A 13,956-nucleotide genomic window follows, 5' to 3' on the forward strand; every position below is an offset into this window, starting at 1 on the left:
TTGACACATATTATAGCAAAGTTTGTCATCTAACAAGCTACTTAAAAATCCTTATTAAATATGGTTTTAGTATGGGTGCTGCTTTTATACATAAACTAAAGATTTTCTTTTTAAGATAAATTATTTTTATTGTAGCATTCTTTCCATTTTCAGGCTAGATGAACTGCAGAAGCAGCTACAGGAAGACATACGGCAGGGTCGAGGCATTAAATCTCCAATCAGAATTGGTGATCAGGACAGCACGGATGATGAAGATGGCCTTTTAGAAGAGCACAGGTAAAGCATTTTTCATGTGTAAACGTTTAAGATTTTGTTTTTGTAAATTAAATGGCTGTTGATGGTTATGTACTTAGTGAATAATTTATGATGCATTGTAACCCATCTCTGATGGATTAGAAAGACAAAATGTTAGAGCCAAGTTCACCTTTTGTCTTTTCTCCTGATTTATTATTGTTCCCACAGACACATTTAGTGGCTTTGGGATAGTAGCGACTACCAAAAAGTGAGAGGAGCAAAATGTACTTTTTCTCATGCCATTCTTCTGTTCTGGGATTTAACATTGTACTAAAAAAAGTTTTCTTTGAACCCAACTTTTTAAGGTACAAAACCATATGGGATGTAACTATTTGGTATTCAGTGATCTTTTTTTCTTTATTATTATTATTATTTTTTGTATTTCAGGGAATTTCTAAAGAAATTTTCAGTTACAATTGATGCTATTCCTGATCATCATCCAGGTGAAGAAATATTCCATTTCCACAATTCTGGAAAAATTTTCAATCAGTATACTCTGGATTTAAGAGACTCTGGTTTTATTGGACAAAGTGCTGTAGAAAAGCTTATTCTTAAGTAAGTAGGACAACTGACATTTTACTTTTTTTTTGTATAAAAAACTATTCTAAAAGACTTATGACTGACCATCCAGTTTCCTACTCTATTACTCTTTGTGTATTCTTATTTTAGGAAGCAATGTAGGATAATTTAGTATATAACATGCCTTTATTAATTAGGATTAAAATCAGTATATAATAACAGTGGCTGTCAGAGTAACTGGGGCTTAAATAAGAAATATATATTTTTTAATATGTGAAAGAAGTTCAGAGGTAGGAAGTCCAAAGCTGGTGTGTTGGTTTCACTATATCATAACTTCTGCTCCACAGTCCTCAGCACAGGTACTCCAGGTACTACTGGAACTCCTGCTTTCAATATTCCAGAAATCCCACACAGCATTTCTTCTTACAGTTAATGAGTAAAACTTAGTAATATAGCCACATTTTAAGTACAAGTGAGTGACTTTTATTCCAGATAGCCAATGTGCCTGGCTAAAAATTAGGGCTCTCTTACCAAGAAGGAAGGCAAGAATAGATGTTAGAATATGTAAGTAGCAGTCTCTGCCACAATGCCCAAATTTGATTTCATCTCAGTGCATGATATCTCAGGTCCAGGGAGACCACACTGATTCCAGTCCTATGAGTTTTATGGAAGTATATACCCGGGCTGACAAAAAAGCAAGAGATAGCCTGAGACTTTACAGGCTCCCTCTCAACACTGCCAGCAAATGTAGATTTGTCCAGTTAAGTCTGGAGCCAAACCAACAGCTTAGGCCATCAGTTGAATTCCTTTTATGAGTAACCTATTCACATTGACATAAAGTCCACCTTCATGGACTGAGGATGATTTGCTTACTTATTTCCCTGATTATGTCAGATGTGGTAGTGGTGGTAGAGGTGGTGAGGTGGTTTTGCCACAAAGGTAACAGTCATATTGATTTCACTTTATTTTTCAGATCAGGAAAAACAGATCAGATTTTTTTAACCACACAAGGCTTCCTTACCTCTGCTTATCACTATGTCCAGTGTCCCATACCTGTGTTAAAGTGGCTGTTTCGGGTAAGAGAAATGTTTTGGGGGTCATGGTTGCCTCCTATGTATTTCCTAGTTATAAACTTTTAAAAGTACAATTTTGTTTGCACCTAACTAGAGAAAAAAGTAAATGTAGCACATCAAATCCATGATTTCAGTGAATTAGAATGAGGTAAAAAGAGTCAATATGAAGGGATTATAAAGAAATGATAGGATAGATGGATAGTAATATTATCTAGTTGTACCTAGAAATTTGATCACACTGGTAAATTACTATTGCCAGTTTAGTTTTAGAAGGGCTCTTCTCGTGTTTATATACCTAAATGTGTTTTTATTTTCATTTCTATGGGGGTACAAATCCTTTATTATAATTAGCTTAATTATATCAATGGTATCAGAGAACTGTAACCATTATATGTAAAGGGAGAAGTGGGAAAAGAATATGGAGTTACTACTCTGGGCTTTATGATAGAATTTCAAGGAAACTCATATTTGGAGAGATATTCCTGTATATCCCTTCATTCATTTTTTTTCACACAGTTGGCATTTTTGAGTATAAACTCTGTGCCAGGCACTCGAGATAATAGTAGTTTAAAAAGCAGTGTCAAAAAATAGCAGTGTCAAAAAAAAGCAGTGTCCATGTCCCTGATCTCATTAAGCCCACATTCTGGTATAGAGGAGGCAAAGAATAAACTTTTTTTTTTTTACATGGTCAGGCACCAGGAATCGAACCCGGGTCCTCGGGCTTGGCAGGCAAGCATTCTTACCTGCTGAGCCACTGTGGCCCGCCCTTTTTTTTTTTTTTTTTTTTTTTTTAAAGAATAAACTTTTATTTGTGTGTGTGTTTGTTATTTCAGATGATAGGTGCTATCAGAAAATTGAAGTAGGCTGTGGTAGATGAAGGAATTACCAGGGAGAGGAAAGGTTTGCTGTTTTTTAATATGAGTTAATTGATGGCCTGCTGATAAGGTCAGATTTGAGTAAAGATCTAAAAGAAGTGAAGAAATGAGCCTTACTGCTGTGTGGGAGAAGAGTGATCCAGGCAGAGAGAACAGCAGATGGCGCAAAGACCGTGGGGTAGGAGGATTTGTTTTCAATTTCCAATCCCTTTGCTATCCTCATCTTTTTTTTTGAATGATTTTCAGCTTATCAATTTCATTCCTAGTGTCCCCCATAAATGGATACATTCTCCAGCAGAATTTCCAGGGAGGAGCTCACCCAAATACCCCACCCACGTATTTCTAATTATTAAAATTCAGCACAGTTTCCTAATACAACTTATGTAGACAGCTTAACTGAACACCCTAAGTACATGGAACCTTGAGTAGGACATGGGATTTTGTTGGTTTGTCCAGAGTGATGCCCCAGTAAATCCCAAAGTGATTTGAACAGTGAATAAAAAAGTATTTGCAAAGTCCCCTTTGGGGAATGGTAAAAAAGGGAGAAAATTCAACTTCCCCAAGTTGAATTCTTGATATTCTCACAAGCAGTGTGGATAACCAAAGCTATAGGCTGAGCCCCCAGTTTTGGGGTTTGTTCGTATGAAACTTAACCCCACAAAGGATAGGTCAAGCCTACTTAAAATTAGGCCTAAGACTCACCCCCAAGAGAACCTCTTTTGTTGCTCAGATGTGGCCTCTCTCTCCAACCAACACAACAAGCAAACTCACCACCCTCCCCCATCTATGTGGGACATGACTCCCAGGGGTGTGGACCTTCCTGGCAACGTGGGACAGAAATCCTAGAATGGGCTGAGACTCAGCATCAGGGGATTGAGAAAAACCCTAGAATGAGCTGAGACTCAGCATCAAGGGATTGAGAAAACCTTCTCGACCAAAAGAGGGAAGAGTGAAATGAGACAAAATAAAGTGTCGATGGCTGAGAGATTCCAGAGTTGAGAGATTATCCTGGAGGTTTTTCTTACGCATTAAATAGATATTACTTTGTTAGTCAAGATGTAATAGAGAGGCTGGAGGGAACTGCCTGAAAATATGGAGCTGTGTTCCAGTAGCCATATTTCTTGAAGATGATTGTATAATGATATAGCTTTCACAATGTGACTGTGTGATTGTGAAAACCTTGTGTCTTATGCTCCTTTTATCTACCTTGTCAACAAATGAGTAGAACATATGGAATAAAAATAAAGAATAGGGGAAACAAATGTTAAAATAAATTTAGTTTGAAATGTTAGTAATCAGTGAAAGGGGTAAGGGGTATGGAATATATGAATTTTTTTCTGTTTTCTTATTTCTTTTTCTGAATTGATGCAAATGTTCCAAGAAATGATCATGATGATGAATATGCAACTATGTAATGATATTGTGAATTACTGATTATATATGTAGAATGGAATGATCAAAAGTTAAGAATGTTTGCATTTGGTGTTTTTTGGTATTTTTTAAAAATTAAATAAATAAAAATTTAAAAAATTAAAAATTAAAAAATTCAGGCACAGAGGTCTGGCCCAGGCAGCTGCTTGCTATCACCCAACCTGGGTGTGGCCTACACGAGTGCTTGCTGGGTGCTAGGGCTTCTCCCAGGTAGTGGGGGATACTAAAGGAATTGTAGCAGGTACGTCACAAAATCAAAAAACAAACGTGGAAAACAAAGGCCCCCAATCATCTCCAGCTCCTCAGATCCTCAAAGATGGTAGAGACCACAAGGAACCACCCTGTCAGAAGTGGAGGAAAGAAAACCAAAGAAGAAAAGGGTAGAAATTTCTTGTCCTCCACAAGGGAAATTGAATAAAGTTATTATAAATGGTATTATGAATGGACAGAAAATGAAAAATATATTTGATGAGTTAAAACACAGGACAACAAAGCACTGGTTAATTTATATACGCCAATGATCAGCTCTGTTATAAGCAGTATGGGGACAAAGAGGAAATATTTGTTTGAATCTGTCAGGAGCAAAAAGCAGTACTGGGGTGCACGCTGGTTCAGTGGTAGAATGCTCGCCTTCCATGCAGGAGACCCAGGTTCGGTTCCCAGACCCTGTAACACCCCCCACCCCCCACAAACTGTTCGCATGATGGGGAATCTTTACCAATTTGTAATTATTTTTTAGAATGTATAATTTAATATCAGAATTCATTTTAAAGTGATAGTCCTAATTAGTTTTGTAAATTAGTAGACCTGAAAAGAGTGTAGTTCTTTTATCATTTTTTTCCTTAATACTATTTTTAAAGGGAATTCATGTTGATCATGAAAAGTTCAAGTAAAATGGAAAGGACATATGAAAAAGAAGGCCCAGCTCCTCCTAGGTAGTAATTTCCAAGAGTTATAACATTTTGGTCAGTGTTCTTCTAGAACTCTCTCTGCATCAAAGATTGCTATATAAGTTAACATAAAGTAAATATGTACTGTTTTATAACCTGTTTATTGCTAGTAACATTAAGTCAAAATCTTTTCATCTTAGCGAAGTAAATATATATGTATCATCCTTTTTAATTGCTTTATAATATTCTTTTTTAGGACTGTAAATGATTTAGTTAACCCAATTCCAGTTGATAGACATCAGATTGTTATGTGCATTTCTCTAACACTACTTATCCTAGGTTACTGTACTGCCCACTTAAAGAATTCATCACACACCCCCAAATGATTGTTACCAGAATAAACGTTTTCTCCAATCTCCCTGTGAATAGTAATGCCCTCTATTGATAGAGCTTGACACAAACATAATAGCAAAGATATTTGTTCACATAAGGTTATTTTCGCAACAAAAATGGCACAGGCCATATCCCTATTGAAATTAGAGTTTACCTTATTCCCCTTAAATGTTAGATTTAAATTGATTGTAATCCATGGAGAAAGACACAGGAAATATATTTTCTACTATAAAACCACTTTAAAATTGCTTTCTGTTTTTGTTTGGTTTTTTTGTGGTTTTTTTTTTCGGGGGAAGTTTTATTTAAAAGAGGGTCTTCTTTCAAGGGAACTTTTCTACAAGACCAAATTATGTACTTTGCTTTGGTAAGTTTCAGTTCATATTAGCACAATAAATACATGGTAACTAATCTGTTTTGCTCTAGGCCAATTACAGAAAATGAATTTTCACAAATCCAGTTGAGCCTTTTCTAAATACTTAAGGTCTGTACTACCAGTTATAAAGATGAAAACCAGTTAGGATTCTAAACATAACCAGATTATTGACATTAGTTTATAAAAATATATTTCAGTTTAGGAAAAGTTAACAATATATTTTAAAGAACTAGTAATTTTCACTTCAGTTCATTAGGTATAATGAATTCCTTGACTTTCAAGGTTGTCTGTTATTTTAATTCATATTTTATTCCCAGAAAATTGTTATAAAATTTGTATGTAAATTTATACCTCTGCATCTAGGTTTTTGTATGTACAAAGGCTTAACCGGATCTAAGTATAAGTAAAATAACTGTATAAATGTAACCAAATTATTTAAAAGATTTTACTGAATTAAACTCACCAGTGGTACAAAAGGTTCCTTTTTTCCTAATACTCTTGTGAACAATGGGTATTAACAATGTTCTTGTTCTCTGTCAGTCTTGTCTAATGATCTTTTGTTACTGTTTTTCTTTGCATTTTTTATTACTAGTGATTTGAACATCATTTTCAAAGTTTATAGGTGTATATTAATTTGCACCTTGTCTTTTCAAATATTTTTACCAGTTTACAGTTTGATTTTTGCCTATGATAGTGATGTGATTAATCTCGTGGCTTTTTCCTGTATGGTTTTTGTGTTTCATGTCATGTAACAACCTACAGAAGCATTTTTTAACAGTTTCAAGTGTTACATTTTTCTAATTAACTAAGTGGAAGTTGTAAAAAGAAGTCGCATGTTAGAATGGTGAGAGTCCTGACTTCAGAATCAGACCTGCATTTAAATTCCAACTCCCTCATGCATCATATATATCACATTGGTTAGGGTTTTAATCTCTCTGAGCCAATTTTGTTTGTATGTGTAATGACAGATTATGATAGAGTTATTTGTAAGTTTTAAGCAAAATACACATAAAGCCTGGCAAATAGTAAATACTCACATGTTCTCTTACTACCCTATCATTTATGTACCTTTGACAGATGATGTCGGTTCATACAGACTGTATTGTTTCAGTGCAGATTTTAAGTACATTGATGGAAATAACAATTCGAAATGGTAAGTGTATAGATGTACAGTAATTAATAGTGGTTTTACTATTGGTTTCTATTTACATAGCCTCTTTAAAAAAAGCTTTCGCCAGTTTTATTAAAGAAAATTTTTACATGATTTACTTTTCACCAGTCTGTTCTGGCATGGTTCTAATGATATCAGAATCACCTGAATCAATGATAGCCAGTGTGTATACTCTGTAGTATTTTCTGCACATTGTGCCCAATTCACTATTATTGTCACTGTAGTGATGGACACCAGTTGTGGCCAACAGGGCATAGCATACTCTACTTCAGATTTTCTTCACAGCTATACAGTTATTGGTAAGGAAGACTAGTTTCGCTTTGCCTTGCCTGATCATCTTCAGAATCTGCTTGTATCCCAGCTATACTTTGCATTTTTCAAAATGAGTTGGATCATAGAGTTGATCGACTCCAGCGACTTTTTGGTCTTCTTTGCAGACACCGTCTTCTTGCCTTAGGTGCAGGATGGCCTCCAATTAAGAGCAGCCACCAAGATGGCTAAGGAGCAAGAAAAGACATAGTTTCTTTCTTGTTGCTAAATGTTAGTATAGTTGGAATTATTGAATATAATTTATTTTTGTCAAGGTTTATTACAAATGTAATTTATTTTTGTAATCAAGTCTTTAATAATGAAATGAAATTCCAATGCAAAGATGAGCATCTACATTTTTCTAGTTGCATTGAGAAAGAGAATCTAAGATCTTGCAAGTGGCATTCCTTATCTAATATTTTCCAAGCCATGGCTTACTTTACTGGGTAAGCAGAAATAGTTTTAAGTTCATTTAGTTGATTTATTTTAATTGGCTTATTAATGAGCAACAGTATTGTACTAATAATGTACTGAGAAGACTGAAAGTATATACTGCAGAAGTGTGATATTTGCTTTTCCAAAAGCCTTTGAGAGCGTAGTGGTTTACCTGCTTCACCAATTTTGAGGATTGAGATTATAGGGATACTGAAGATGACATAAACCTTCCTGTGTTAGCAGTAGTTAGGATTTTTAACTTCAGTATTTCCAATCATTTGAAAATGTCTTACTTCTGAGTTACCCCCTTTTTAGCCATCATTCAGGTATTTTTCTTCATAAATATCATTTCCTTCACATTTATTTGGGAAGCTATAATTCCTATGATTATTCATTTAACTTAGCTGCATTGTTAGCATATAAACAACAGCTATAAGTTCTAGAAAATAATGGTAATAATCTGTATTCCACATGCAGACTATCACCTTATAACTAACAATAGATATGTGGACCCAATATTTGGAATAAGATATTTTCTTTTGTTAACCAGATACCTTCAGTGACTCACCAGTTTGGCCCTGGATCCCATCATTGTCTGACATAGCAGCTGTGTTTTTCAATATGGGAATTGATTTTAGATCTTTGTTTCCTCTGGAGAATCTTCAGCCAGACTTTAATGAAGACAGTCTAGTGTAAGTTTTCTTTTATCTGTTAGCACTATATCATTCATACTTAAAGTTTTTTTGCAGAGGAAATGCTATATTCTAAAATATTTCAAGAGAAAGATTGGACTTTTTTTCTTATTTTATTTTGACTATAAAATTAATCCAGATTAATTATGGAAAGCTTGGACCATGCAGAGGAAATAATAAAAATCACCCTTATTCTACCATTTAAAGAAAAATGTTGATATTTTATTCTCTTTTCTTCCAGCCTTTTCTTTCTGTGTATATTTATCTGTGTGGTTTAACCAAAACCAGGATCTTAGGCCGTTTTCACTAATTATATTTAATAAACATTTTTCTCTTACTGCCTATTCAAATTGTTGATATAAGGTCTGATTTTGAACCAACCATTTTTTCCTTGCCAGCTTGTATATAGAGAAACTAGAAATGTGGCCAGGAGATCCCGGAATCGTAGTAGATATAACCAAGAACCTAATATTTGCTATCCATTTAACATAGAGTAAAATATATTAGGATATTTTCTTTGCCCTATCTGGCAGCCACCAATAACCTGTTTCTAAAGCCTCAAGACGATTTGTTATGTTCACATTTAGCAGCTCAAATCAGGAGATTTAAGATCTTAGAATTCCAGAATATTACCTCTGCATACACTAAACGACATAGTTATTATGTCATAACTTTACAAAAAAATTTATTTTGAAATGACTGTATACTCACACGCAGTCATAAGAAATAATACAAAGAGATCCTGTATACCATTTACCCAGTTTTCTCCAATGGTAATATCTTGTGTAACTATGGTACAAGATCACAACCAGGAAATTGACATTGATACAATCCATCAACCTTACTCAGATTTTACTAGTTTTATAGGCACCCATGCATATGTGTGTGTTCACGTGTATAGATTTATGTGATCCCTACCACAGTCTTATGTCTTTACTTTTATGACAATAATAACATATTTGGTTTAGGCTCTGATTAATATATTAATATATTATCAATATGTAAAATATTAACATAACAATTTGGCATTTGTTTTTAATTCCTATATCATAGCTTAATTATTTGCTTTATATTAAATTAATAACTAATATATTTATACATAACATACTTAAACTGCTGAATTCATTTCAATATATTAACATTTAAATATATGAAAATTATAAATATACATTACCATTTAACTAATATAATTATGTTAACAAAATTATATGCTGCTGAATATTACTATTTTATAGATGCACATGTAAATTCTAAATTCTTAAAATAATTAAGACATCATGACCACATTCTATTAAGCATAAAAATTTATTATCATGAGAACATGATAATGAATGCCATTACATGAGTGTACCTTAATTTTTACTCAACCAGTTCCTGAGAGTAGAAGTTTTTCCAAGTTTTATGCTATTATAATATGCTTTGATGAGCTTTCTTATACCTACATGATTGTGGGACTCTGTTTTCAAAAGATAAATGCAATAAATGTTTTTTTTTTTTTAACATGGGCAGGCACCGGGAACCGAACCCAGGTTCTTGGGCTTGGCAGGCAAGCATTCTTACCTGCTGAGCCACCGTGGCCCGCCCGCAATAAATGTTTTTGATATCCAGTTAACTCTGAAACGTTACTTTAAACAAATTTACCTATAATAGTTAATGTTCATTTGATAAGTTCAGTATCATTTCTTGTTTTTTTTTTTATTCTTTCAAAGTTTTGATGGTTCTTGAATTAGATTCATTCTTAGCATCTGGCTTAATCTGAAAGTCATCATCATGCTTAACAGGGAAATAACAGAGACATTCCCATAAAAATAAAAATTCGGACTATCCAGTTTCACCAGTGTTATTTAATATTATTTTGGGGGAACTGGCCAGAGCAGTTAGGCAAGAAAATAAACTTAGAGATGTAAAAATTGAGTAAGAGTTGACATAAAAGTTTTATTTGCAAAAGTGATTTAATGTAAACATAAAAACCTAAGACATAACTGAAAAACTGATAAACAAGAGAATTTGGTAAGAATGCCTGGGTACAAAAAGAGAAATCAGTGACCTTCAGATATGTCAATTTGTAACTGGTTAAGAGATGTAGTACATTGAGATGTACTCAATAAAATATATTTTATTGAGTATAAAATACTCAATTTATAATAGCAAGAAAAAAATATGAAATACCTATGAATAAACTTGACTAGAAACATATATATGTATATTACTACCAAGCAACAAAAAAGACTTAATTAAAAAAAAAGAATTTAACAAATGTAAAAGCAGACCATGCTTTCATGTAGGAAAATTCAACATCTTAAAAATATAAGAATTCCCTAAGGTAAAGTATAAATTTAATAACAGCCTGATAAGAAATGCCATCAATATTGGGGTGAGGAGGAAGAATTGCAACTATACAACTGATTCTAAAGTTCATATAGAGAAAATAAGAACAGCCAGCAAAGATTTGAGAAAATAAGGATTACAAGGATTAATGTCAGGAATAATTAAAACAGTGTAGTATGAGTGCAAGGATACAAGGCTCCATCAGTGGAACAAAATAAAGAGGTTCAAAATAGAATTAAATACATATAGGTATTTAGCATATGATTGCAAAAAAGGAGGGAAAGTAGGCTATTGAGTATCTAGTATTGTGATAACTAGGTAGCCATCTGGAGAAAAAATTTGATTCCATACTTCAAAGTCATAGATTTAAAAAATCTGCATGGTGATAACAGGGTAAAAGATGATAGTGTATGTACTCTAGACCTTCAACTACTATATGAGATCAAAGGCAGAGAGGTTTATTGTCTAGAATCTAAGTTTTCTGTAACATAATCTAAATCAACCTCTCTAGATAGCTCATTTAAACAACCAAACTCCTGGAGTCTAGAATGGGAATGAAGTCTTGTAATTCTCTATAGTTTAATATAACACCAGGATACATCTCAGACTGTGTTTAGTTGTTAATTAAGTATTGGTAGAGTCCCTTAAGGATCCACAGGGGTTGAGGGAGAATATATATATATATATGGAACTACTAAACTCTTCCATCTGGGAAACCCCAGGAACTCGCTCAATCATTGGGAACGCCTAAGAAAATAGGCCAAGCCCTGGATTTTGAGGCTTGCCCTTACGTAACTTATTTCTGTAGGGTAGAAGCTACTACTACCGATAACAAGGTCTGAGAGTTGCTTCCAGGAAGCCTCTTTGTTGTCAGATGTGGCCTCTCTCTCTAGGCCCAACTCTGCAAAGAAAACACCCTACATGTGCAAGCCATTTAGGGATGAAAAATCTCCCTAAACGCGTGGGGCGTGACTTCCAGGGATGAGACTGACCCTGACACCATGGGATCAACAATGCTTTCTTAACCAAAAGGAGAAAAAGAAATGTAATGAAATAAGGTATCAGTGGCCAAGAGAGAGCTAATGGAGTCAAGGGCTGTTCTGAAGACTGCTCTTTTGCAAGCTCAGTTAGATAGGGTTGATTGCCATGGTTTGCTAAACCCAATTAACATCACTCCTGTTGACTCTTAAGAACACCTAGGGCTCTCAAACTGAGACCCTATACAAGTTTCACGTACTAGGTTTGCCTTCTTGGAACATATAATTCCTAGGTCAGATAAATCCTGAAACTCAGAGGGACCAGCCTCTCCAGGATTATGAATTAATTACATCCCCCTGTCCTTTAGTGTGGATATCCCTTCTTAACATGAAAAAATCAGAACAGGCATTCCCCAAAGATCCCTATAGATTAGGCAGAGGATTAACGGAGAAGGAGGAAGGATAACAGAGAAAATGGGATTTAACAAACGAGTATGGCTGCTGAATCACTATATTAATATTCCTTCTAGCCTCTAGTATTTTGGAGCAGCTAGAAGGAAAAATCTGAGATGATGGAATGGTAGCCCATGATAAACTCTGGGATTTGTTTTGTAATTACTTGAAGTGTGCTTTGAAAATCGTTGCTTTTTTCTTTCTTTGCTTTGTATATGTGTTATATTTTACAGTAAAAAAAACATTTAAACTGCATGACAGTGAATTCATAAACTAATTCAAAAGAGAAAACTCAAAATGGAAAGATGTTTATATATAAACAAAAAGAAAATGATCAATAACCTATTAGAAAAGTGGGCAAAGGAAATGAACAGGCTGATAACAGAAAAGGAAATAAAATTGGTTTTTAAGCATTATGAGTATAGACTCAATTTCAACTTGAGAAAAATATAAATTCCTATTATTTGGTGTATCTGAAAGCACATTCTTCTCTTTCCAGCCAACATAAGATCTCTTTTTACTTAGGTGTAAATGAAATGTGTTGGGTAACGAATTTTCACATAGTTTGAGACTATGTTCCATCATTTTAAATTAGAAATATTATGCTCCCTAACCTATCCAAACCCCAGCCATTTCCCACAGATATTACTAAAGCACTCTTAATACCAATATTTTAAAATTTACCACAGATTTCTACATAATATAAATATTTAAAATACCCAACTACGTTAGTGTTTAACATTTCATGAAGTCATTAGTAGGTGGTAATTTTGCATGCTATATATATTAGAATTACTTTTTCTTTCTTCACTGCCAGGAGCATGTACTGAAATGGAAATAAACAATGATATAAAGATACACAATGATTGTATTAAGATATATAACAAATACAAATAATATTTAGCAAAGTAAAATTTTCATTAGTTCCCAGTTGAAGTGTTTCCTCAGTCAGCTTTAGTGAATCGAGCAGGGAGGTGGTGGCTGTAGTCACTATTGCTGTATAATGGGCAAAACTGAGCACAGGCAAGCAAAAGTGAGCTGGTAAAGGAATGAGTGAAATGTATGGAAATGCCTGTTTCAACAGAAGCTCTTCCTTCCTTTTCATTCCCAGTGTATATAATTCATGTCTTCCTTTCATGCCTGACATAAAGTCTTTTCTCCCAGGGTTCTTCCAACTCTAAGATACTTTCACTGACAGATGATTCCTTTTATGAAAGCACAGTGGTGAACTTTCTTTTTCCCCTATCTTTAAACCTTTATCCCTCATATTCAAGACTCTATAAGTTGACTCTAATGTATTTTCCATTCTACTCTCTACCTTTTGTTCTTACCAAATGTATCTGTCTTCTGTTTCTCTACATCATCCATGTTGCAGTGGCTCTTCCTTTTGCTGATCCCCTCACTTCTGTCCTCTGTGTCTACCTACCAAAATACTACTTAGCTCATTTGTTGAAGAATTATTGATGAGAGCAAAAGAGAGTCTATCTCTAGCAGACTGATTAAATAAATCATGGTACATTAATAATCATCATCATAACCACTAACACTTATATAGTGCTTGCTATATGCCAGATACCATTCTAAGGACTTAACATATAGTAACTCACTTAACTGTCACTACAGCTATTATGTAGTATTTTCATTCCCATTTTACATGTGAGGTAGGCACAGAAGGGTACAAAGTTCTACTGTTGTGAAGGGCCACAGAGGACTCCTAAGCAGTAATTTTAAAAAATGAAGAAG

At 34.1% G+C, this 13,956-nt stretch overlaps 1 protein-coding gene and 1 pseudogene across 2 annotated transcripts in view; one reads left to right on the forward strand and one right to left on the reverse strand.

Annotated features, from left to right (window-relative positions):
- SLF2 (SMC5/6 complex localization factor 2) overlaps window positions 1-13,956 on the forward strand; it is a 47,565-nt gene that overhangs the window by 14,150 nt on the left and 19,459 nt on the right. For both annotated transcript variants that reach the window (XM_077125750.1, XM_077125751.1), the window contains exons 7-11: window positions 154-276; window positions 682-849; window positions 1,787-1,889; window positions 6,926-7,001; window positions 8,314-8,455. In XM_077125750.1, coding sequence (XP_076981865.1) covers window positions 154-276; window positions 682-849; window positions 1,787-1,889; window positions 6,926-7,001; window positions 8,314-8,455 — 612 coding nt within the window. The remainder of the gene's footprint in view (window positions 1-153; window positions 277-681; window positions 850-1,786; window positions 1,890-6,925; window positions 7,002-8,313; window positions 8,456-13,956) is intronic.
- Window positions 7,088-7,699, reverse strand: LOC143654561 (large ribosomal subunit protein eL30 pseudogene; annotated as a pseudogene).

The sequence above is a fragment of the Tamandua tetradactyla genome, chromosome 13 (genome assembly GCF_023851605.1).
Source record: "Tamandua tetradactyla isolate mTamTet1 chromosome 13, mTamTet1.pri, whole genome shotgun sequence".
Lineage (NCBI taxonomy): Eukaryota > Metazoa > Chordata > Mammalia > Pilosa > Myrmecophagidae > Tamandua > Tamandua tetradactyla.